Genomic DNA, 25,093 nt, shown 5'->3' with positions numbered 1-25,093 from the left:
GGCTTACTTACATTTGAAGTCGGAAGTTTACATACACTTAGGTTGGAGTCATTAAAACTCGTTTTTCAACCACTCCACAAATGTCTTGTTAACAAACTATAGTTTTGGCAAGTCGGTTAGGACATCTACTTTGTGCTTGACACAAGTAATTTTTCCAACAATTGTTTACAGACAGATTATTTCACTTATAATTCACTGTATCACAATTCCAGTGGGTCAGAAGTTTGCATACACCAAGTTGACTGTGCCTTTAAACAGCTTGGAAAATTCTAGAAAATTATGTCATGGCTTTAGAAGCTTCTGATAGGCTAATTGACATCTTTTGAGTATATTGGAGATGTACCTGTGGATGTATTTCAAGGCCTACCTTCAAACACAGTGCCTCTTTGCTTGACATCATGGGAAAATCTAAAGAAATCAGCCAAGACCTCAGAAAAAAAATTGTAGACCTCCACAAGTCTGGTTCATCCTTGGGAGCAATTTCCAAACGCCTGAAGGTACCACGTTCATCTGTACAAACAATAGTACGCAAGTATAAACACCATGGGACCACGCAACCGTCTTACCGCTCAGGATGGAGACGCGTTCTGTCTCCTAGAGATGAACGTACTTTGGTGCGAAAAGTGCAAATCAATCCCAGAACAACAGCAAAGGACCTTGTGAAGATGCTGGAGGAAACAGGAACAAAAGTATCTATATCCACAGTAAAACGAGTCCTATATCGACATAACCTGAGCAAGGAAGAAGCCACTGCTCCAAAACTGCCATAAAAAAAGACAGACTACGGTTTGCAACTGCACATGGGGACAAAGTTCATACTTTTTGGAGAAATGTCCTCTGGTCTGATGAAACAAAAATAAAACTGTTTGGCCATAATGACCATCGTTATATTTGGAGGAAAAAGGGGGAGGCTTGCAAGCCGAAGAACACCATCCCAACCGTGAAGCACGGGGGTTGGCAGCATCATGTTGTGGGGGTGCTTTGCTGCAGGAGGGACTGGTGCACTTCACAAAATAGATGGCATCATGAGGCAGGAAAATTATGTGGATATATTGAAGCAACATCTCAAGACGTTAATCAGGAAGTTAAAGCTTGGTCGCAAATGGGTCTTCCAAATAGACAATGACCCCAAGCATACTTCCGAAGTTGTGGCAATATGGCTTAAGGACAACAAAGTCAAGGTATTGGACGGGTCATCACAAAGCCCTGACCTCAATCCTATAGAACATTTGTGGGCAGAACTGAAAAAGTGTGTGCGAGCAAGGAGGCCTACAAACCGGACTCAGTTACACCAGCTCTGTCAGGTGGAATGAGCCAAAATTAACCCAACTTATTGTGGGAAGCTTGTGGAAGGCAACCTGAACCGTTTGACCCAAGTTAAACAAGTTAAAGGCAATGCTACCAAATACTAATTGAGTGTATGTAAACTTCTGACACACTGGGAATGTGATGAAAGAAATAAAAGCTGAAATAAATCATTCTCTCTACTATTATTCTGACATTTCACATTCTTAAAATAAAGTGGTGATCCTAACTGACCCTAGACAGGGAATTTTTACTAGGATTAAATGTCAGGATTTGTGAAAAACTGAGTTTAAATGTATTTGGCTAAGGTGTATGTAAACTTCTGATTGCAACTATATATTTTGAGTAAATCAGGTAGATTGTTTGCTACATACGATTGTTGTTACACATTACTACAAAGATCAACATCATCTTCATAGTCTAATCACGAATCGAATAAGAAACGTCAAATAACTGACCAAATGATTTGATCATAACTGGATATACGAAAGTATGTGGACACCCCTTCAAATTAGTGGATTCGGCTATTTCAACCACACCCTTTGCTGACAGGTGTATAAAATCGAGCACACCGCCATGCAATCTCCATAGACAAACATTGGCAGTAGAATGGCTTTACTGAAGAGTTCAGTGACTTTCAACGTGGCACAATCATTTAAATATATATATTTTTTAAATGTAACCTTTATTTAACTAGGCAAGTCACTTAAGAACAAATTCTTATTTACAATGACGGCCTACACCGTCCAAACCCGGACGACGCTGTGCCAATTGTGCGCCGCCCTATGGGACTCCAAATCACGGCCGGTTGTGATTCCGCCTGGATAGGATGCCACCTTTCCAGCAAGTCAGTTAATCAAATTTCTTCCCCGTTAGAGCTGCCCCGGTCAACTGTATGTGCTGTTATTGTGAAGTGGAAACGTCTAGGAGCAACAAAGTGGTAGGCCACACAACTCCATATTAATGCCCATGATTTTGGCACGAGATGTTCGACAGCAGGTGTCCACATTCTTTTGGTCATGTAGTGTATGTCTATTAAGAGAAGAATAAACTACTCTAAGCCCGATGACACTACAGCCTGGTGTTATTGTCTCCATAAAATGTAAAGTGTGGATTTAACCAATAATCTCTAATGAAGTAAGAATTGTTCCTTTTGAACAATCTAATGCCTACAATATCTCCTAACATTGTCGTCCCTGATATGAACCGCGTGTTGCGCTATTTGGTCACAAAATATAAGGTCGTCACTAGTTACCACAGCCACAAAGTCATATAGCCATCCTATTTTTACAATTCCTCTTCTTAAAATGAGATTTAAACCAAACCCCTCTGCTAACCTTATACCCAACCCTAACCAAGACCCAAAAAGCACATTCATTTTTTTTTCATGAATTTTTACAATATAGCCAATTTGGACCTTTTCGCTGTGGTAACTAATGGAAACAAAAATATACGTTTCCAAACGTTTGTTGCTCCCTCTGAATTAACACAGCCGCGCCTTTGCCTTGGTGGCGGTTTACGAATCAAATAGCCTAAAGCATTTTGAGTGACGCTGAAGTAAACCAATAATATGTTGAGCTGAAGCTTGTCCCAAACATTCACCAATCCATGATTAGAGCGGGCGGGACTACTTTAGTATCAACTTCCTGCTTGTCTTGGAGCTGCGTGCTTGTTTTAGATAGCAACGGTAATGAGAGACAATTTATGTGTTGATATTATAACCAAAGTTAAAACATTATACCACTATTTATCTTGTGTTACTTCCGTTTTATATTAAATAGTTTATCAAACGTTCGTCACGATGGGTTTGCTGACGATACTGAAGAAAATGAAGCACAAGGAGCGAGAGATGCGACTACTTATGTTGTATCCTTTTTTGCTGCAATGAAATAAGATTTGTGATGAGTTAGTTAGCTATGATGTTTACCTATCTATAGCTACATGACTATATGTACTAGATAAACCACTTTCATCCGCGTATCTACCTATGTGATCGGACTAGTTTGTCGCCTGCCTTTGGGCCTGATACATTTGTCTTTTCTAAAGTGGCCAGATAGCTGTGGTCATCTAGCTTCGCTTGTCAGCAAGTAGCCCTAGCTAGCTACTACCAGTCACATCCATAGCTAGGCTACATATCTTACCATGTTTATAAGCTACGTTTGTTAACCCACTGGCTGACATGGTTAAAACGATTACTCAGCTATATGGCTATCACTGCCTTATAACAAGTGCTGCAAATGATGTGTGTCACCCTCTAATCTGTACGGGGGTCCCCCCCTGGCCATAGCCAGTCCTTAACCATGTACTACAGGGGTTTAGACAATGCTGGTAAGACCACTATTCTGAAGAAGTTCAATGGCGAGGATGTGAGTACCATCTCTCCTACACTGGGGTTCAATATCAAAACCTTGGAACATAAAGGGTAAGTCAGAACATACCAGCATCATCAGCAGAGTCATTTTACACCTCTTCTCTTAGGCAGATGGAGAATACACACCTTTCATTAACTCCTCTCTTTTCATCCTCCCCTCTTCTCCCCATCGTCATCCTCCTCAGGTTCAAGTTAAACATCTGGGACGTGGGAGGTCAGAAATCCCTTCGTTCTTACTGGAGGAACTACTTTGAGAGCACCGATGGGTTGGTGTGGGTGGTGGACAGCGCAGACAGACTGAGACTGGAGGACTGCAGACAGGAACTCAGCTCTCTGCTGCTGGAGGAGGTACACACACACACACACACACATACAGAGGAGTAAACACACCAAAAACTCACACACAGGCATGGAGGAGTGCATACCACACACAAACATTTATGAATTACTAACTGTTGATGTTTCTCTCCCTTTATCTACACTCTCTTTTTTGCTCTCTTCCTCTCTAGAGGTTATCAGGAGCTACTCTCCTGGTGTTCGCCAACAAACAGGATCTTCCTGGATCCCTGAGTAAAGAGACCATTCGAGAGGTTGGAACACAGTACCACCCCCCCGCCCCCCCCACCTTACACACACTCCCTCACAATTTCTGTGTTTTTATCATCCGTGGGTTGGAAATACATTGTTTGATAACTTTGATTTCATGTCTAATACTTGTATTCATCTATTACTGTGTGTGTGTGTGTGTGTGTGTGTGTGTGTGTGTGTGTGTGTGTGTGTGTGTGTGTGTGTGTGTGTGTGTGTGTGTGTGTGTAGGCCCTGGGTCTGGATGACATTAAGACCCACCACTGGTGTATCATCGGCTGCAGTGCTGTGACAGGAGAGAACCTACTGACCGGAGTAGACTGGCTACTGGATGACATCGCTGCACGCGTCTTCACTGCAGATTAACATCCTGGGTGTTGCATTAATAAAACGCATCTGAAGAAGCTTCAGTGTTTCTCAAACTCCGCTCTGTGGGATGTTGTTTGCTGACAACTTAATCAGTTCTATAATGCTAGTTTTTAGGGGAAGTTTCCCGGACACAGATACTTTTCAGTCCAGGACTAGGGTTAATTGGTTTCCAGGAAACCGCCCCTAAATGTGCAATTGCACAAAACCTATCTTTCCTGTCCCTGATTAGAAAAAGGTTGAGAAACACTAGTAGGCCAGTCTGGGTACCAGTGTGTTTGTGCCATCATGCCACTGCACTGCTTGTCATGTCAAACAACAAGGAGTGGGATAACATCACAAAGCAGGAAAACAGTTTTAGAAAGATACCGGTAAGCTTGAAATGGCCGTGGTCTAATTGACTCAACAACCAAAACACACATCAGCGTTTTGAATGAACTCAAATCAATTCATTTGCGGTTGTTTATGAAAATTAGCTGGCTAACTCATTGGTGCTGCTTTGCAGTACACCTGTCAGATCTCTAAGGCTGCTACTAGACAGTACCATCATACTGAGTGATAACTGTTTACAGTGGTTGGTTTTCTGCCAACCAGTGCCTCACTTCAATGCATCTGTTATTAAAATTCAGTCACCCCACCATGGTTAGTGTTGGTGTGTAACTGTTCATTAAATTCAGTCATCCCACCATGGTTAGTGTTGGTATGTAACTGTTAAATTCAGTCACTCCACCATGGTTTGTGTTGGTGTATAACTGTATATTAAATTCAATCACCCCACCATGGTTAGTGTTGGTGTCACTGTTCATTAAATTCAGTCACCCCATGGTTGAGGCCTCCCGGGTGGCGCAGTGGTCTAAGGCACTGCATCGCAGTGCTAGCTGTGCCACCAGAGATTCTGGGTTCAAGCCTGTCGCAGCCGGCCGCGACCGGAAGGCCCATGGGGGCGGCACACAATTGGCCCAGCGTCATCCGGGTTAGGGAGGGTTTGGCTGGCAGGGATATCCTTGTCTCATCGCGCACTAGTGACTCCTGTGGCGGGCCGGGCGCAGTGCACGCTGACCAGGTTGCCAGGTGTACGGTGTTTCCTCCAACACATTGGTGCGGCTGGCTTCCTGGTTGGACCCGGCACATCCAGAAGAGGACTGGCCACCCCTCAAGGCCTGGTTCCTTTCTAGGTTTCTTCCTAGGTTCCTGCCTTTCTGTGTTTCTGTAAAACTGTGTTTCTGTATAGCACTTTGTTACATCGGCTGATGTAAAAAGGGTTTGATGTAAAAATGTGATTGATAGAGCGTCACTACCGACCCTGGTTCGATTCCAGGCTGTATCACAACCGGCTGTGATTGGGAGTCCCATACACCGGCGCACAATAGGCCCAGCATCGTCCGGGTTTGGCGCGAAGTAGGCAGTCATTGTAAATAAGGTTTTCTTCTTAACTGGACTTGCCTAGTTAAATGAAGGTTAAATTAAAATAAATACCTTTGGCACCATGTCCAATGTCTCAGGCTAAGACCTTTTAATTTTACATCTGAGTGATAAAAGGCATTTTATAACAATAATCTTATTTTTAATATACATTGTCGCATACACTAATAGTCTTCATTCCTGATCAAATTTTGCTGAAACACTTAATGGCAAATATTATAGGACTTGCATTCTGCTGCACTATCCCAGTTCACCACTAGAGACATACAGGTATTCTATCCAGGCGTGCTCTGCTGCACTATCCCAGTTCGCCACTAGAGACATACAGGTATTCTATCCAGTGGTGTTCTGCTGCACTATCCCAGTTCACCACTAGAGACATACAGGTTTTGTATCCTACTAACTAGAAGAGGATCGATGTAGAAAAAGTGAGGATGGCGACGGAAGAGGAAGCAAGACTACCACTCGCTGGACATTTTTTTATATTCAATTAACTAGGTAGACCAGACCCAGCTGCTATAGAGAGCAGTTAGTAATGGCATCTTGTTGGGCACAAACTCCGCCACGGTTCGAAAATGTTTTGACATCAACACTGAAAACAAGATCTGTGGTAAATTCAGGCGTAAAACTTTTTCTGAGATCAGCTAACGATCACACAATTGAAGCATTTGTACTGAAATTAAAAGCCCCTGCTATAATGGTCATGTTAACTGATCTCAGAAAATGTAGAATCTCCTAAAAGCCTATTTATGCTTGCAGGAAAATGTGATCGGTGCCATATGACTGGTGTGACGCAGACCAGTACTAAACGGCACGCAATATATACTGTACAGGACGGCTTTTTTCTCTTGTTATTCACCAAAATTCTAATGTAAATGCAGTCCCGGATTAGGCTCAATCTGTGTCCGGGAAACTGGTCCCAAAAGAAAACACATTTAATCTCAGTAACCAATATTGTATAGGTTACTTTTTGAGGTAGTGCAATCAGAGCAAACACTGAATTACCTTGTAGTCAGAGCCCAAATTGAGGTTCTTACCACTGTGCGCCTCATTGTGTAACAATTCGGGGCTCCAAATACCTCTGCATTGATACGATTGGTTGACGGTAAATCCTGTATAAACACAAACTCACTTCCTTAACAGCTCTAAATCATGAATGACCCGACTTCGGTAGACACTATATCACCGTAAATGCTTGACGACCAACGCAAACATGTTGACCCATGCAGCGCCATTATAACCCCCGTTTTCGCCGTCGATCCCAAAACCCTATTCTTTCCACCTTAGGAATGGTTGAACGAACCAGAGGTAACCCATTTAGGGTTTCGAGACTACAAGATGGCACATTGATGTCCATGATACACACCCAGTTAAATATACCGGAATTTACTTTTCGCCCCATGGTAAAGAGCCTGAGTGGACGCTTTATTTTCACACCATATTTGGCGGTATTTTTTGCAGCGTAAACTGAGTTTATTACATATATTATCTATAAACTGTCCCATCGTGTCGTTGAAGCCTACTCAATGACTAAACATGCTGCTCACAATAACATCCTTCCAATAACAAATCAATGGATTCAAATAATTAAAGTCAGTCAACTTTCTGTAGCCAGTGAAAAATGTCAATCGTTACATCTGCATGTTTAAAACCACCTAGAATAACTACATAAAGATTGGAGATGACAGGAAATGTCACATTGTTCAGTATTGATTTCAGACCACATGGTTCATTCAAAATGGCCAAATTCACCAAGTCTGATTTACTACCACCGAGAAAGAAAAATAGGACAAGCATTAATTTGTAGATTTATTTTTACATCAAAACACAGTCAGAGTTGAATTGGCCTCGTTTTCCCCAGTTCCAACAAGATGTCTCACTTCCTTGCTGACCAAACAGGAGAGCTAGAGGGAAAATAGTGAGAATTAAACCCTGGTGATACTGTAGGTACTAATACACAAGGTCTGAGATGACTTGATCAGAGAGTAACCAATCAGTCAGCGTTACATCAGACTGGGGCGGTAATGATGACTCATCACGTCAGAGTATGTAGTTTATAACAAATTGCTTGGGTCAGTGTGATGATCCAAGAGGAACATCCAACAGTACATTAACAACATCTTCCTAATACTGATCTGCCCCCCTTTTCCATTATAATACATATACAGTCTTGGCCAAAAGTTGAGAATGACACAAATATTAATTTTCACAAAGCCTGCTGCCTCAGTTTGTATGATGGCAATTTGCATATACTCCAGAACGTTATGAAGAGTGATCAGATGAATTGCAATTAATTGCAAAGTCCCTCTTTCCCATGCAAATGAACTGAATCCCCAAAAAACATTCCCACTGCATTTCAGCCCTGCCGCAAAAGTACCAGCTGACATGTCAGTGATTCTCTCGTTAACACAGGTGTGAGTGTTGACGAGGACTAGGCTGGAGATCACTCTGTCATGCTGATTGAGTTCGAATAACAGACTGGAAGCGTCAAAAGGAGGGTGGTGCTTGGAATCATTGTTCTTCCTCTGTCAACCATGGTTACCTGCAAGGAAACACGTGCCATCATCATTGCTTTGCACAAAAAGGGCTTCACAGGCAAGGATATTGCTGCCAGTAAAATTGCACCTAAATCAACCATTTATCGGATCATCAAGAACTTCAAGGAGAGCGGTTCAATTGTTGTGAAGAAGGCTTCAGGGCGACCAAGAAAGTCCAGCAAGCGCCAGGACCGTCTCCTAAAGTTGATTCAGCTGCGGTATTGGGGCACCACCAGTACAGAGCTTGCTCAGGAATGGCAGCATGCAGGTGTGAGTGCATCTGCACGCACAGAGAGGAAAATACTTTGAGGCCTGGTGTCAAGAAGGGTAGCAAAGAAGCCACTTCTCTCCAGGAAAAACATCAGGGACAGATTGATATTCTGCAGTGCATTATAATACTGGAACCGTAAATCATTCCCACTACACACCTTCCCGCTCCACCAGCACAGCAACACTTCAGCAGCCAATGAGCTCTAAAAAGAGAACAGTTTTAAAACCAAATAATCCCAATCTTAGATTACTAGATTACATTCAGAGCATTCTGAAACCAGATCAGGAGTGTCTAGTTCAGTCATTGCAGCCATCCAGCCAGTGGTCCAGGGTCTGAGGTCAAGCCCCCACCCAGACACCCTCCCTCCAGGCAGGCAGCCCACCTTACCCCTGCCCCAGACTACCCTACACCTGATTACACTCAAACCCTTGATTGAATTAGGTGAATAATGCTGCGTTTACACAGGCAGACCAATTCAGATTTCCACTAATTGGTGATGGGATCAATCACACCAGATCTTTCCTGATCTGATTACTCATGACAAATTAGTGAAAGATCAGAATTGAGCTGTGTCTAAACGAAGCCTTACATCTAGGTCCCCAGAACCAGGATTGTGAAACACTGCTCTAGAGTATAGATCAGTTCAGTAACCAATCAGTCAGCTTAACATCAGACTGGGGCGGTAACAGGAAATCATCACTTCTACTAACCAGCCAGCAGGTGGCACCATTATTCCTGTCACATCTATTATTCAGTTTGTCCCCTGGCATCCCAACATGATCTGCCCAGCTCGAGAGAGTAGTGTTCCCTAGTGACCACCTCCATTCAGGCTGCAAAGATAAATTTCCTCCTGAACAAGCTTTAAATGGAAAACCATCCAAAACAGCAAATATGCAGTCTTAATCATTTTCTTACACAACGCTAGAATGGCTAATGCTAATTCCTTATGTTGCACCTTGCGTTCAGCCAGGAGTGGACAGACTGCTGCAATCTTATTGGGTGAACATCAGGAAGTAGCATAGAATGCAATAACTTGAATTAAACAGTCAGGACCTGGAAGAGGAGATTATCTATCTATATTAATGTGATAAACAGCAGTACAGCAAAGTAGCCCCATCTCTATAGATCAGTTCAGTAACCAAGCAGTCAGCTTAACATCAGACTGGGGCGGGAACAGGAAATCATCACTTCTACATTATTAAGGACAGAAGTCGATCATACACACCTTGTGGTAGTTCAGTAACAGGCATCTTCTAGTGACCAGTCTGGTACCACCATCAGGACCTGAAGGAGAAGAATCCAAATAAACATGCTGAACAGCACTACATTAAAGACTGCTTTATTGTCTGATAGATCAGAGGGGTAACCAATCAGCTGTGGAGGTAAAACGACTATCTAAAAGACAACTGATCCTAGACCAGCACTACCACCCTGAGAGACTAAATATGGGAAAGTGCTGACAAGGGCCCTGTACTACATCAGGACACTAGTTATTTGGAAGTCAGTATTCTAACCTCAATCCTGCTTAAACTGTATTGATGGTACTGCATGAAAATATAAATTAACTGACTACATCCTGAGTGGCCCATTCCACCCCAGTCACTTGTGCAGCTACTAGCATTTCATGAATGATTCTGCATCTACTTCTTGATATTAAATCAAATGACAGCCATCTTGGATCGACAATGCAAAGCCAAATGATATTTTGTGTGAGTCTCTGGTCCCATCAGACAGTTGGTAACCCCAACGAGCTGTCCCCTTGTTGTTGCCCTGGCAACGCCAGTGGGTCACCTTTGCAGGTTCTGTCGTCGACGCAAGGCGTAAGACGCGTGCGGGTGTCATCACTAGGAGCCAGAGTCACCACGACTACCAAACATCAACAGTTCACTCTTGTTTGCAGTGAGTTTTAATACTAGACTGGTTGTAGCTTGTGGCTAAGGCAGAGGCTCTGGTTAAGATACAAGGACTAGAGATTAATTTCCCATGACAATTACCGAACGTACTCATTAACCAAAACTCACCAGTCTAGTTGGCATCATGGCTCCTTGTTCAGCCACAGAGGAAACCTAAGACAAAAGCTTCAAGATAATGTCTTGCTGGGGACCAGATACCAGGCAGGCACATGGAGGGGTTAGACATAACATATGTAGCCTTTATGACAGGTTACGTAGCCCTCTGCTGAAGTCAGCTATTCCTTTTCTCAACAGGAGTTCAGACGAACCAGATTCCAAAGAGAATATTCATCATGTTCAGCAGAAGGACGGGATCCCTCAAACATGTTGCGTTCAGCTAAACTGTACAAGTAAAAAAAGTTGTATGGAAATGTTATGTACATACCAATACATTTATATTTTTAAAAAAGGACAAACTTTAAATTGAACATTGAACTACCACTTTAAGGACAAATTAAATACTGGTGTTAAAATATCCATTTAGGGCCTCCCGGGTGGCGCAGTGGTCTAGAGCACTGCATCGCAGTGCTATGCTGCGCCACCAGAGTCTGGGTTCGCGCCCAGGCTCTGTCGCAGCCGGCCGCGACTGGGAGGTCCGTGGGGCGACGCACAATTGGCTTAGTGTGGTTAGGGAGGGTTTGGCCGGTAGGGATATCCTTGTCTCATCGCGCTCCAGCGACTCCTGTGGCGGGCCGGGCGCAGTGCGCGCTAACCGAGGGGGGCGGGTGCACGGTGTTTCCTCCGACACATTGGTGCGGCTGGCTTCCGGGTTGGAGGCGCGCTGTGTTAAGAAGCAGTGCGGCTTGGTTGGGTTGTGCTTCGGAGGACGCATGACTTTCGACCTTCGTCTCTCCCGAGCCCGTACGGGAGTTGTAGCGATGAGACAAGATAGTAATTACTAGCGATTGGATACCACGAAAATTGGGGAGAAAAGGGGATAAAAAAATATTAAAAAATAAAAATAAAATTATAAAATATCCATTTAGACAAAATGGATCCATACCTGCATAGGTAAGGATCCATCTCAATTTCCACCTAAAATCACATACCCAAATCTAACTGCCTGTAGCTCAGGACCTGAAGAAAGGATATGCTGATTCTTGATACTATTTGAATGGAACCACTTTGAAGTTTGTGGAGGGGTGAGAATAATGCAGGAGAATAACACAATAGATCAAAACAAAAAACATCGGTTTTCTATATTTGTTGTTGTTGTCCCCAACAGGACAACGTGTGTGCACAGTTTCATACTGAAACAGTCAAAAATGAGTGAAGTACATAATATTTAGTATGAAGTTTCCCAGGTGTCCCTCACGAGTTTTCCCAAAAATGTACCCAAGTGGCCAAATTTGTCCATTTTAAAGTACATACCTATAGAGAATATACTAAAATGGTAATACTGATGTTAAGGTAGCCTCCCGAGTGGTCTAAAATGCAGAGCTGTGCCTCTGTCCCAGCCGGCCGTGAACGGGAGACCCATGGGGCGGCGCACAATTGGCCCAGAGTCATCCGGGTTGTTCTCGTCCCATCTCGCACTAGCGACTCCTCTGGTCCGGGCCGGGCGCAAAGCACGCGGACACGTTCGCCAGGTGTACGGTGTTTCCTCCAACCCATTGGTGCGGATGTTTCCTTGTTAAGCAGGCATTGTGTCAAGAAGCAGTGAGGCTTGGCTGGGTTGTGTTTTCGGAGAACGCACGGCTCTCGACCTTCGCCTCTCCCGAGTCAGTACGGGAATTGCAGCGATGAGACAATTGGATACAAAGAATATCGGGATAAAAATAAATAAAAATACATGCACACATTTCAAGTTTATACACTCCCAGGAATGTCATACGTAATGGATCATTAGCATCCCGACATAAAAGTTACTAACAGGAGACGTGACGAGAATGGTGAACCAATGCCTCCCAAAACACAGAAGTGATTTAAGATAAACAGCCAAGTTAGCAGCCAACACTGATCTAATGTCAGAAGTGTAACACACCACAAACTGAGGGAGAAAAAACAATACTTACAATTAGAGTATTCAGAACACCCACAGTCCTCTACACCAGATTGAGCTGCTGATGCCAAGGCCCATAGCAGTCTCTCTCTGTTGTAAAGCAGAGGGTAACACCTCTACCCCAGATTGAGCTGCTGATGCCAAGGCCCATAGCAGTCTCTCTCTGTTGTAAAGCAGAGGGTAACACCTCTACACCAGATTGAGCTGCTGATGCCAAGGCCCATAGCAGTCTCTCTCTGCTGTAAAGCAGAGGGTAACACCTCTACACCAGATTGAGCTGCTGATGCCAAGGCCCATAGCAGTCTCTCTCTGCTGTAAAGCAGAGGGTAACACCTCTACACCAGATTGAGCTGCTGATGCCAAGGCCCATAGCAGTCTCTCTCTGTTGTAAAGCAGAGGGTAACTGCACAAGTACTGCAGGCGATTGGAGATTTCTTGTGGCACAGAGTACAACGACGCCTACCTACTGAGCCCTTTTGGCCCTGAGGCACATTCAGGTCTGCAGTGATGTATTTTGGCAGGTGAACATCACTGGAGGCAGGAGTAGAGAGGACAGAGGTAGAGCGGACAGAAGGTGCTGCAGTGGACTTTGTGCCGCAGTCAGCAAGCTCCTGGATGAGCAGCTCTCTGAAGGCTAGCTGTGTCATGGGGGTCTGTCCACAGATCTTAGCCTTTTCCTTCTGGAGGATGAATGCATTCACCACAGCAATGTCGATGAAGTGATAGAAGAATGTCTTGTACCATTTCTTTGTCTTGTGGAGAACATTGTAGTAGCCTATCAGAGCGTCTGACAGGTCCACACCTCCCATGCTCTTATTGTAATCCTTCACAGCAGCTGGAACGGGGACATCTTTCTTGGTCCATGTCCCATTAGCGTCCTTAGCACGCCTGCGGATGTGATCGCCACTGTACGATTTGTGGATACTGGAGCACATGACCACCTCTCTGGCATCCATCCACTTCACAAAGAGCAGGTCATCTTTACGAATCCATCGTATGGTACCCCTTTCAGCCCTCTTAGGCATGTCGTTTACTTTTGTTGTGGGAAAACCCACTCCGTTGGGACGAATGGTTCCACAAGACCATACATTCAGCTTCCTCAGGTCTATAAACAGGGTAGGGCTTGTGTAAAAGTTATCCACAAACAGTTTATAGCCCGTCCCCAGCAGTGGAAGATCCAATAATTTCATAACGGAATCATAACCAAGTCCCATACCGGTGGCTGAGATGGACTTCCCCTCATAAACAAAGAAATTCCAAGTGTAGGCACATGCAGAATCTGCCAAAACAAACAGCTTGTAACCCCATCTTGTTGGCTTGTTAGGCATATATTGTTTGATGCCAATTCTGGCCTTTGAGGCTACCATCCTCTCATCGATGGACAGGTTCTGGGAAGGCTGAAAATGGGTCTTGCAGGCCTCAACAATGCTGGAGTAGAGAGGTTTGATTTTGCAGAGCCTATCAAAGCTTGCTGTGCCCTTCTTCTTGTCATTGTTGTCGTCAGCTTGTGGGTCACTGATATGAAGCGCCCGCGAGATGGTCAGAAACCTCTTACCAGACATGACAGTTGTAGGGAAAGGCAGTTGGTAGAGTCTTGAGCTTCTCCAGTAGTCCTTCAGGGTTTTCAACTTCACAAGCCCCATATAAATGACCAGTGAGATGTAACAGTACAGGTCTTGGATGGAAATGGGCTTCCATGCCTCTTTCTTGCCTGCTTGCTTCTTAGCCCCATACTTGTTGGTGTTCGACACAAGCAAATCAAGAACTGACGAGGAGAAAAACATCTGGAAAAGATGAAGGGGGCTGTACTTTCCAGTCATGTCCAGCTGAGGTCCTGGCTGCCTTTTAGGTCGAAATGTTGGTCGAAGTGGCTCCACATCATCCTCTAGCACAGTGCGCCAACGGTCCTCTCCCTCGGTGGTAGTTGCCGCTGGTACACTGGCCCTCCTCCGCTTCTGGTCTGGACTCATAACACCTCTAGATGGCCGGGTGGCTGTGGAGCCAGAGACAGCAGCAGGGGTCAGACTGGAGGAACCAGTTCCTATGTTTGAATGAGTGTGGGATGGACTTGAATGTGGTTTCTTTGGAGATGGCTCCCAGAGGTCATCGGAGTCTCTACCTCTATTGAGGATAAAATATAAATTAAATGTTTAGAACTCAAGTTTCCTAATACTTATTTTATTTAACCTTTATTTTAGCAGGGAGTGAGCACTGCATCAATACATCAAATACACAACACTCATCTATATTATATAGAGTATGGGGAACACAATCACTATGATGAAATATGTGGACCAATAAGCAATAAGACACTCAAAAACAACAGCATGTCATATCCAACAGAAAATACACTTGGGCTATGCTAATACATTGTATGCCTCAGGTCTATATATATATATATATATATCTCAAATGAATATGCAACCATTTAAACATCTGCATTAGCATGAGAAGCAAAAACCTATTTTACTTACTGATCTAAAAGTGGATCTTCTCCTTCCAAAAATATTTCTTCCTCATTGGAATCAAAACTGTATTCACTCATGGAGTCCTCATCCATGAGTTCTGTGTCACTCTCCCAGTCCATTTCTGCAATGTTCTCATCCAAATTTGTCAACTTGGACTTCAATGTAGCTTTTCCACTAGTAGTAGCCATGTTTTCTTTTTTTAGTTTTGAGAAAAGTTTGTAGAAGAGAACGAACCACTGCGTATCATTAACCACCGTGAGTCCTGTTTGCTTTCACCAGAGAATGAACACTGTTGCCCACAGCTCTAGCATGACGGTTGTTTGTAGTACAAAAGGCGTTCACATGCTGCTGGAAAGCCCAGCTCATTGGCTATCTAGCTTGATCGCTTTCAAAATGATAGGTGGTCCTTGGACCAAGACTCTGTCAATCAAGTGAACACCGCTGGTCTCATTGGTGCCTAACAATGGCTTACCTTCATTATGCTAATTGACGTGTTGTGTAGCCAATATGTCAGAGGTGAATGTATCAAGTTGCATTGATAAGTGTTCTGATGTTGTGCACTATCCCCAAACAATAGCATAGTATTTTGTCCCGCTGTAATAGCTACTGTAAATTAGACACTGCGGTTAGATTAACAAACATTTAAGCTTTCTGATGATATAAGACATGTCGATGTCCCGGAAAGTTGTTTAGAATGCCTTTCTAGTCACATACTGAGCAGCAACTGTCCAGATTTCAGGACAGGTTTAAAAGCAGCCCAGAACAGCCATCTTGTTTCAGAACAGTCAACTGTAAAACAAAAAAAAGAGGACATTTAACTAGACTACTCAGCAGGGTGTCAGGTCATTTAACATCAACAGGAATTCAGACAAACGAGATTATAAAAAGGTTTACAATGTGGTTGCAGAGAACGATTGTTATTCTGGGAAAGACCTCCCTTTCTAGTGCACTACTTCTGACTAGGGCCCATAAAGCTCTGGTCAAATGTAGTGTACTATAGAGGGCACCATTTAGGACAGTTTCAGAACCACAACTTACCAGTATGTTGGAGTCCAAGCTGCAATTCCACTGACCACAGCACTCAAACTTTAAAGAACCAAAGGTAAACATTTTATTAGTGTGATGATTGAGAAATCGATGACTAACTGTTGCATTATATACAGTCACTCAGTAGTTCATGTCGTTTCACATCGGTTCAAAGTGAGCTAAGTTCATCATCATTGGGACTGTAGCACGTCCCGGTAGCCATCTTGTAGTTAGCCAGTCAAAAGGGGCTAGTGAAATTGCCTGCATCCAAAGTCACACCCTATTCCCTTTATAGTGCATGGGTCCTGGTCTAAGGTCGTGCACTATAAAGGGAAGTGGGGTACTAGTGTCTTAACATTTCACCAACCTGAATTTTCACAAAGCGCATCAGTGTCGTGGTCTGGAATCAGGTATTCTATAGAAGGAATCACAAAAGAATGTTAGTTATAGTTTGGCTTCTGTGAGAGGATAGAAGGTTCTTAAATAGAGCCCATCAGATCAAACAGTAGCTTCACAAAACACAAGACATACAGTAGCAGTCAAAAGTTTGGACACACCTACTCATTCAAGGGTTTTTCTTTATTTTCACTATTTTCTACAATAATAGTGAAGACATCAAAACTACGAACAGATATGGAATCATGTAGTAGGCAATACGACATGTCATAGATCAACCAAAAACATTGAACATAAAGACAGGCTGATCATTATTCTCACGAAGACCTTTCTCATGTAGACTGATTCATGTCTTTTGGAATTAGACTGTTCATGTATGTAAACGGAGGACAAAACACACAAAGAAAGACTGGCAGAGGTCATAACAGTAAAATAACATTTACTGAATAACACTTTGGGTTGCGCCCGTCACGCATGGCCTAAACACGCCTGGTGTGGTCTACCCACTATTGCTGTTAGAGTGAAAACTAAAATAATATATATATATATACTGTATATATATATATATATATATATACACACACACACATATACATGTATCCCTACTATAACCATAATACAGAATTATATATGTTTGGACTATAATCTTGCTTAATCTACTACAATAATGATGTCAACTGTAAACCCAAATGATTAATTATAGGCAGCATTCGTAGCATAAAGACTCAATGAGACTGTGGGGAGTTCTATCACCCGAGAGAAAAATGTTAGTCCATCCGTGATGGCCCACTGACACCATGCAGATCTTCCATCCGTGATGGACCACTGACACCATGCAGATCTTCCATCCGTGATGGACCACTGACACCATGCAGCTCTTCCATCCGTGATGGACCACTGACACCATGCAGCTCTTCCATCCGTGATGGCCCACTGACACCATGCAGCTCTTCCATCCGTGATGGCCCACTGACACCATGCAGCTCTTCCATCCGTGATGGCCCACTGACACCATGCAGCTCTTCCATCCGTGATGGACCACTGACACCATGCAGATCTTCCATCCGTGATGGCCCACTGACACCATGCAGATCTTCCATCCGTGATGGCCCAATTTCTGTGTCCAGTTTGAGAGAAGTTAAAAGGTAGTTTTGTAAGTGAATGCTAACTAGCATTAGCGCAGCTATGAAGTATATGGTTACAAATGTATCCATGACTTTAACCGACTGGGAAAGTAGATTAAGGTCCTGTGCCCAAAATCCCTAAGTATCTTTGTGTGCACTTGACAGTTTGCCATGGATTTACAACTAAATAGGGAAGTGCACTTTGGGGTGGACTTTCAGGACGTAGTAACTGACTCACACGTGACTGGCTGTAAATGATGATCCTCAATGACAAGCATATATCTGATTTTTGGTGATGCTAACTTTGATCTGATGGCCTCCTTGCCCTGTGTTCCAAAGCCTCTTGTAGTAATATACAGACTAGTAAGTCACTAACATGGATGTATTCTTTGCTCAGGTCTGCATTACTTGTGACATGACTTCCTGACTTCAAGGCATCTGAAGATAATCTCCACTTGGAATTCCATTCTGGAATAGGGATGTGTGTGCTGGTGAGTTCCATTCTGGAATAGGAATGTGTGTGCTGGTGAGTTCCATTCTGGAATAGGAATGTGTGTGCTGGTGAGTTCCATTCTGGAATAGGAATGTGTGTGCTGGTGAGTTCCATTCTGGAATAGGAATGTGTGTGCTGGTGAGTTCCATTCTGGAATAGGAATGTGTGTGCTGGTGAGTTCCATTCTGGAATAGGAATGTGTGTGCTGGTGAGTTCCATTCTGGAATAGGAATGTGTGTGCTGGTGAGTTCCATTCTGGAATAGGAATGTGTGTGCTGGTGAGTTCCATTCTGGAATAGGAATGTGTGTGCTGGTGAGTTCCATTCTGGAATAGGAATGTGTGTGCTGGTGAGTTCCATTCTGGAATAGGAATGTGTGTGCTGGTGAGTTCCATTCTGGAATAGGAATGTGTGTGCTGGTGAGTTCCATTCTGGAATAGGAATGTGTGTGCTGGTGAGTTCCATTCTGGAATAGGAATGTGTGTGCTGGTGAGTTCCATTCTGGAATAGGAATGTGTGTGCTGGTGAGTTCCATTTTGGAATAGGAATGTGTGTGCTGGTGAGTTCCATTTGTGTTTTTTTCACTGGTGTTCATGACCGTTCCAATGGCACCACATTTCTATATTATGCACTACTGTTGACCATAAACCAGGGTAGTAGTGCTCTATATATGATTATCTCTGGGCTTTACAGTACCAGTCAAAAGTTTGGACAAACTAACTCATTCAAGGGTTTTTATTTTACTATTTTATACATTGTAGAATAATAGTGAAGACATCAAAACTATGAAATAACACATATGGAATCATGTAGTAACCAATTTTTTTTTTAAATAATAATAAATATATTTTAGATTCTTCAAAGTGGCCACCCTTTTGCCTTGATGACAGCTTTGCACACTCTTGGCAGAAACAGCTTCATATGAAAGATTGCTTTATGAAATTAATGGCAAACTTGAAACCTTTTCTGACATTTGGGGCCATTTCCTCTCAGAGAAAGAGTGAAGACAATATGTAACAATCTAATAGACATGTACATATACATGCAGAAATAGATGACTGAGGGGTGAGTTTTCACTTTAGTTTTTCCTTTTGTTGTAATAGTTGTTATGGGGGGGGGGGGGGGGGGGGGGTTGTGGGTGAAAAATTAAAAGTTTGCTTCCTTTTAGATCTTTGTGTGTGTGGTGCATTCAGGGGGGTGCATTCGGGGGGTGTTCACGCCCCTTGACCTTTTTCCACATTTCCTTGCATTGCAGCCTTGCTCTAGAATGGATTTGTTATTTGGTCCGTTTTCGAGTGGGGATGTGGCGGGGCGTGGGGTCTGGGTGCTTCCCGGTGCACTGTATATTCAAGTCGGTCAAGTTATTGTTTACTGCTAAATGTAATTAAATTGCATTGTTGTAGTAATGTGAAAGAAAATAAAAACTATAATTACAAAAAAAGAAGCACATGGCTGTGCTCTTTAAATCACTACTTCATTAAGTCAGGATTCCTATTTGACTCAGCCATGTCTCCTTGCCCGCCCAACATTCCCTCATCTCCCACCCCTTTAATGTGACTCTCCCCGATGCTTCTCCCTCTTTTTGCCCTGCCCCGCTACAAAGTTTCTCCCTGCAGGCAGTCACTGAGTCCGAGGTACTAAAGGCGCTCCTTAAACTTGACCCTTCTTTAAGGTATCTGCCCCCATCATCGCCAAGCCTATCTATGACTTTTAACCTGCCTTTCCTTTCTGGGGAGGTTCCCATTGCTTGGAAGGCAGCCACGGTTGATCTTTTTTTTTTTTTTAAGGGGGAGATCAAGCTGATCCTAACTGTTATAGGCCTGTTTCAATTTTTTCTATTATACCGTCTTATACTCAGCTGGCCCCTCACCAGATTTTGTGTTAAATGCTCTATAACAAAGCTTTCTTAGTGTCCAACAAGCTTTCTCTACCCTTAACCTTGTTCTGAACACCTCCAAAACAAAGGTCATGTGGTTTGGTAAGAAGAGTGCCCCTCTCCCCACAGGTGTGATTACTACCTCTGAGGGTTTGGAGCTTGAAGTAGTCACCTCATACAAGTACCTGGGAGTATGGCTAGACGGTACACTGTCCTTCTCTCAGCACATATCAAAGCTGCAGGCTAAAGTTAAATCTAGACTTGGTTTCCTCAATCGTAATCACTTCTCTTTCACCCCAGCTGCCATACTAACCCTGATTCAGATAACCATCCTACCCATGCTAGATTATGGAGACGTAATTTATAGATCGGCAGCTAAGGGTACTCAGGCGGCTAGATGTTCTTTACCATTCGGCCATTAGATTTGCCACCAATGCTACTTATATGACATCACTCTATACTCCTCTGTAAACTGGTCATCTCTGTATACCCATCACAAGACCCACTGGTTAATGCTTATTTATAAAACCCTCTTGGGGGGGGCACCTATCTGAGATATCAACTGCAGCCCTCATCCTCCACATACAACACCCGGTCTACCAGTCACATTCTGTTAAAGATCCCAAAGCAAACATCCCTGGGTCACTCTTTTTAGTTCGCTGCAGCTAGCGGACTGGAACGAGATGCCACAAACTGGCCAGTTTATCTCAATCATGGACACTCTTACTGACAGTTGTGGCTGCTTTGTGTAATGTATGGTTGTCTCTACCTTCTTGCTGTTGTCTTTGCCCAATAATGTTTGTACCATGTTTTGTGTTGCTACCATGTTGTCTTGCCATGTTTTGCTATGTTGTCATCTTAGTTCTCTGTGTTGTGATGTGTGTTTTGTCCTATATTTATATTGTATTTATTATTACTTTTTTAATCCCAGGCCCCCATCCCCCAGGATGTTTTTTGGTAGGCCATCATTGAATATAAGAATTTGTTCTTAACTGACTTGCCAAGTTAAATAAAAAGGTTAAATTAAATAAATTTTAAAAGCAGGACACAGCCAATGTTCCTAGTGGTAAGTCAATGCACTCACAGGTCAATGTGTTCTGGACTTCCCTGGCATCTGTCCTGCATTTCTGTTGATCAGGGGGAAAGTTAGGGAGGTCCCTTTATGAACAGGCAACACGCAGGCATATAGAACCCGACATTGATATAGTCGCTAATGGAACCTTATTTCCAAAACAGTGAACTACTTTTGACCAGATCAACGTTAATAAGTAGTACACTATTGAGAATAGGGTGCCATTAGCGCAGCAACGACAGTCTAATCAGGGGCCAAATGCTACTCAGAATCTGGTAAGTTTCTTCTTCAAAGGCTGATTCGGTAAGAGAGTGATGGTGCAGTCACTCCTAACTGGAAAGCTATTCTGATAGCTAACACCAACATGGCACGTGGGAAACTAGGTGATAACAAAAACCACCAAACTAGCCAGTTGGCAAACTAACATTTGCTTGCATCATTTTACTACTGCAGAATGTCATTATACAACGGTGGGTCTAATCCTGAATGCTGATTGGTTGAAAGCGCATTCCAGCCGGTGTCTATTCCCCAAATGACCACCGGCTAAATCTATGATGTTAAAATGCCCATTTACTCTGACTGCGCAAACCCCTGTCTCATCAGCCCAAGCAGGGAAGTTAACTTAATCTCCACTATAAAAAAGCATCTAGACATTCTCACATTTCTTTTATACTAACATTTAGTTTTCAACAGGACAGATTTGTATAAACCTTGCTGTCTGTCTCTCTGACATTTGCAACATTGTTTCAATATTCAAATTCGATCTCCAGCTGTCCCATAGTAATGAACTTGTTGGGGTCAGGACGAGAGAGAGGGGACACAGGCTGTGCACACTGCCCACAAAATGAGGCGGAAACTGAGCTGCACTTCCTAACCTCCTGCCAAATGTATGACCAAATTAGAGACACACATTTCCCTCAGATTACACAGATCCAAAGACTTTGAAAACAAACCCAATTTTGATAAACTCTCATATCTACTGGGTGAAATACCACCATGTGTAATCACAGCAGCAAGATTTGGGACATGTTACAAGTGAAGAACAAACACCATTGTAAATACAGCCCATATTTATGTTTATTTATTTTCTCTTTTGTACTTTAACTATTTTCACATCATTACAACACTGTATATAGACATATGACAAAATGTCGCTATTATTTTGGAACTTCTGTGAGTGTATTGTTTATTATCTACTTCACTTGCTTTGGCAATGTTTACATGTTTTCCATGCCAGTAAAGCCCTTGAATTGAATTGAGAGAGGCAGGCAGCGTTTCTCAGCCAGTCGAAATTATTAATCAGTTGGCATCATTTTTATGGATATACAAAAATAAATGTCACTTGAAAAAAAAAGTCCAACGAAACGAAGTGCGGCTAGTTTGCGGTCTTTCCAGCTTAAATTTGAAGTTGTGTTGTTGGCTAGCTCCTCTGAACAACAGAGTCCTAACGAAAGGGCACATTTTCTATGTCAGATTTAATCGTGCCTCATTAGCTCATTGTTAAATGTCACTAGAAAACAGTTTAAACAAATGCAGCTACAGTTGTTATTCTGTCTGCACTGTGACATGACTGTACATTAGCTAGCTAGCAAGCAAGCAGGGGGTAAGAACGTTGACAGCCAGTATGACAATGGAACATTTAGAACGAACGACTGGGTCGCGTCCATAGATACAGAACAAAGACCGACTGGGTCGCGTCCATAGATACAGAACAAAGACCGACTGGGTCGCGTCCATAGATACAGAACAAAAACTGACTGGGTCGCGTCCATAGATACAGAACAAAAACTGACTGGGTCGCGTCCATAGATACAGAACAAAAACTGACTGGGTCGCGTCCATAGATACAGAACAAAAACTGACTGGGTCGCGTCCATAGATACAGAACAAAAACTGACTGGGTCGCGTCCATAGATACAGAACAAAGACTGACTGGGTCGCGTCCATAGATACAGAACAAAGACCGACTGGGTCGCGTCCATAGATACAGAACAAAGACTGACTGGGTCGCGTCCATAGATACAGAACAAAAACTGACTGGGTCGCGTCCATAGATACAGAACAAAAACTGACTGGGTCGCGTCCATAGATACAGAACAAAAACTGACTGGGTCGCGTCCATAGATACAGAACAAAAACTGACTGGGTCGCGTCCATAGATAGAGAACAAAGACTGACTGGGTCCCGTCCATAGATACAAAACAAAGACTGACTGGGTCGCGTCATTGGCAAACGAACCAATAGAACGAACGACCAGCCGACTTGGTACTATAGTTTGAGGAAGAATTAAATAGTATGAATAAATTCAGCTAAATAACGTTAATGAAAATATGTCAATCATTATTTGAATATGTTGGTAACCCGTTGTATAAAAGGGATACGCCCTCGAAGCCGGTGTTTGGAGGATATATTGGCACGGTTTACTGTCCATCGACGAACAAAACCCGTGCCAATATATCCTCCAAACACCGGCTTCGATGGCATTATTGCTTAATTGTACCATGGCAGCAAAATGCTGACATTTCAGTAACAAGTAGCTTACCGGAGCGGCACTTTCTCCACCGAGTCGTCGGCATCTTGAAAGGAGAATAATGAAAACGTTTACACATACGGAGGAGTAAACACACGAATGAAAATTATTGAATGACTAGATGTTGATATCCCTCTCTTCATATATATATATATATCTATATCTCTTCATATATATAATATCTCTCTGGCTAAGATCCAAACATTTAAAATACACCCTATCCCCTCAGCCGTCAATTAAGTAGACGCACACTGATGACGTCTGACGTCATGATTTTTAATGGAATGAATGAATGATTTTTAAACGGACAACCCTTGGCCGGAAATTCGACACTCGTTCATCCCGCGATGATGGGTACTTTATGTGAACTACGGTCAATTATGAGTGCAAGTCTACTTAAATTAAATACAGAATTATTAATATACGCCTACTGTATGATACCTAGCAAATGAATTAACTAACGCCCACTGATGACGTCTGACGTCATGATTTTTAATCAGTTAGCCTGCCTAGCTGGAACTTCTGAAGGAAAAATGTTTTATTTCTACAATTTCCAGAAGATAACCACACAAAAACACATTTACGAGACGTGCATTAGTAGCACAATTTCTAACTTATTTGCAATCGAGAGGAGGCTCCAAGATGGCAACTTGAGTACACACTTCCTACCGAGCGCTGCATACCAACTTTTGAAAGATAGTCAATTGTATTATTTTGAACTACCAAAGTAATACTTTGCTTGCTAAAAACAGGTTATTGGTGAATTAAGATATTTTCCAAAATGTCACAGCGTGCTGACAGAAAGAGAAATCTTACAGCTACCTCCTCAGCCTGCAATGCTCAGGCATCATCCAACATTGTTACACAGGAGACAAATGCTTTGATTGACAACTGCCACAACTATACTGGCCTGACAGACTCTATGACACTTACTGTGTCAGACGAGGATTTTCCTTCTTTGCCTATAACCCCAAGCAAACCTCCAGCTTCCTAGAAAGGCTGTCACACCCTGATCTGTTCCACCTGTCCTTGTGATTGTCTCCACCACCCTCCAGGTGTCGCTTATTTTCCCCAGTGTATTTATCCCTGTGTTTCCTGTCTCTCTGTGCCAGTGTATTTATCCCTGTGTTTCCTGTCTCTCTGTGCCAGTTCGTCTTGTATGTTTGTCAAGTCAACCAGCGTGGTTTTTCCCCATTCCCCAATATTTCTCAGAATAATTTAATTGATAGATGGTCTCCGGGACAGTCCACTTCTATGAAGTTTGAGGCAGTTTATGGAAAGGTTTGATATTATAGATA

At 43.0% G+C, this 25,093-nt stretch overlaps 2 protein-coding genes, 3 non-coding genes and 1 pseudogene across 7 annotated transcripts; 1 reads left to right on the top strand and 5 right to left on the bottom strand.

The window, feature by feature from the left end:
* The first annotated feature begins 2,929 nt into the window (after window positions 1-2,929).
* Window positions 2,930-4,683, top strand: arl2 (ADP-ribosylation factor-like 2). 2 transcript variants are annotated; one of them, XM_071378594.1, is made up of 6 exons: window positions 2,930-2,992; window positions 3,087-3,171; window positions 3,617-3,727; window positions 3,862-4,024; window positions 4,186-4,266; window positions 4,493-4,683. In XM_071378594.1, the coding sequence occupies exons 2-6, from the start codon at window positions 3,107-3,109 to the stop codon at window positions 4,625-4,627; spliced, it is 555 nt and encodes a 184-aa protein (XP_071234695.1). In that variant the 5' UTR covers window positions 2,930-2,992; window positions 3,087-3,106; the 3' UTR covers window positions 4,628-4,683. The 2 variants fall into 2 exon arrangements, with proteins under 2 accessions (XP_071234695.1, XP_071234696.1); XM_071378595.1 differs by having other exon boundaries at window positions 2,939-3,171.
* Window positions 4,684-7,845: 3,162 nt separating this feature from the next.
* On the bottom strand, window positions 7,846-24,046 carry LOC139561435 (piggyBac transposable element-derived protein 4-like). Of its 2 annotated transcripts, XM_071378529.1 has the most exons (7): window positions 23,808-24,046; window positions 21,278-21,320; window positions 16,673-16,720; window positions 16,318-16,365; window positions 15,286-16,068; window positions 10,083-14,932; window positions 7,846-9,059 (listed from the first exon to the last, which is right to left on the bottom strand). In XM_071378529.1, the coding sequence occupies exons 5-6, from the start codon at window positions 15,465-15,467 to the stop codon at window positions 13,147-13,149; spliced, it is 1,968 nt and encodes a 655-aa protein (XP_071234630.1). In that variant the 5' UTR covers window positions 15,468-16,068; window positions 16,318-16,365; window positions 16,673-16,720; window positions 21,278-21,320; window positions 23,808-24,046; the 3' UTR covers window positions 7,846-9,059; window positions 10,083-13,146. The 2 variants fall into 2 exon arrangements, with proteins under 2 accessions (XP_071234630.1, XP_071234629.1); XM_071378528.1 differs by lacking the exon at window positions 21,278-21,320.
* Window positions 8,022-8,095, bottom strand: LOC139561966 (small nucleolar RNA SNORD31). Its single transcript, XR_011672275.1, has one exon. It is a non-coding gene; the product is annotated as a small nucleolar RNA SNORD31 (small nucleolar RNA).
* Window positions 9,495-9,564, bottom strand: LOC139561954 (small nucleolar RNA SNORD31; annotated as a pseudogene).
* LOC139561982 (small nucleolar RNA SNORD22) lies at window positions 10,579-10,707 on the bottom strand. Its single transcript, XR_011672291.1, has one exon. It is a non-coding gene; the product is annotated as a small nucleolar RNA SNORD22 (small nucleolar RNA).
* LOC139561941 (small nucleolar RNA SNORD29) lies at window positions 16,442-16,505 on the bottom strand. The gene has a single exon (XR_011672260.1). It is a non-coding gene; the product is annotated as a small nucleolar RNA SNORD29 (small nucleolar RNA).
* Window positions 24,047-25,093: the final 1,047 nt, after the last annotated feature.

Source organism: Salvelinus alpinus, chromosome 31, assembly GCF_045679555.1.
Source record: "Salvelinus alpinus chromosome 31, SLU_Salpinus.1, whole genome shotgun sequence".
In the NCBI taxonomy this organism is placed as follows: Eukaryota; Metazoa; Chordata; class Actinopteri; order Salmoniformes; family Salmonidae; genus Salvelinus; species Salvelinus alpinus.
This window is presented reverse-complemented; position numbering and strand designations above follow the sequence as displayed.

Excerpts from the sequence above, each read along its gene's own strand:
- arl2 (XM_071378594.1), top strand. The coding sequence starts at position 3,107 with ATGGGTTTGCTGACGATACTGAAGAAAATGAAGCACAAGGAGCGAGAG. Across the intron at positions 3,172-3,616 it reads GAGATGCGACTACTTATGTT|GGGTTTAGACAATGCTGGTA; the intron begins GTATCCTTTTTT and ends CATGTACTACAG. Across the intron at positions 4,025-4,185 it reads GCTCTCTGCTGCTGGAGGAG|AGGTTATCAGGAGCTACTCT; the intron begins GTACACACACAC and ends CTTCCTCTCTAG.
- LOC139561435 (XM_071378529.1), bottom strand. The coding sequence starts at position 15,467 with ATGGCTACTACTAGTGGAAAAGCTACATTGAAGTCCAAGTTGACAAAT. Across the intron at positions 14,933-15,285 it reads GAAGATCCACTTTTAGATCA|AGGTAGAGACTCCGATGACC; the intron begins GTAAGTAAAATA and ends TATCCTCAATAG.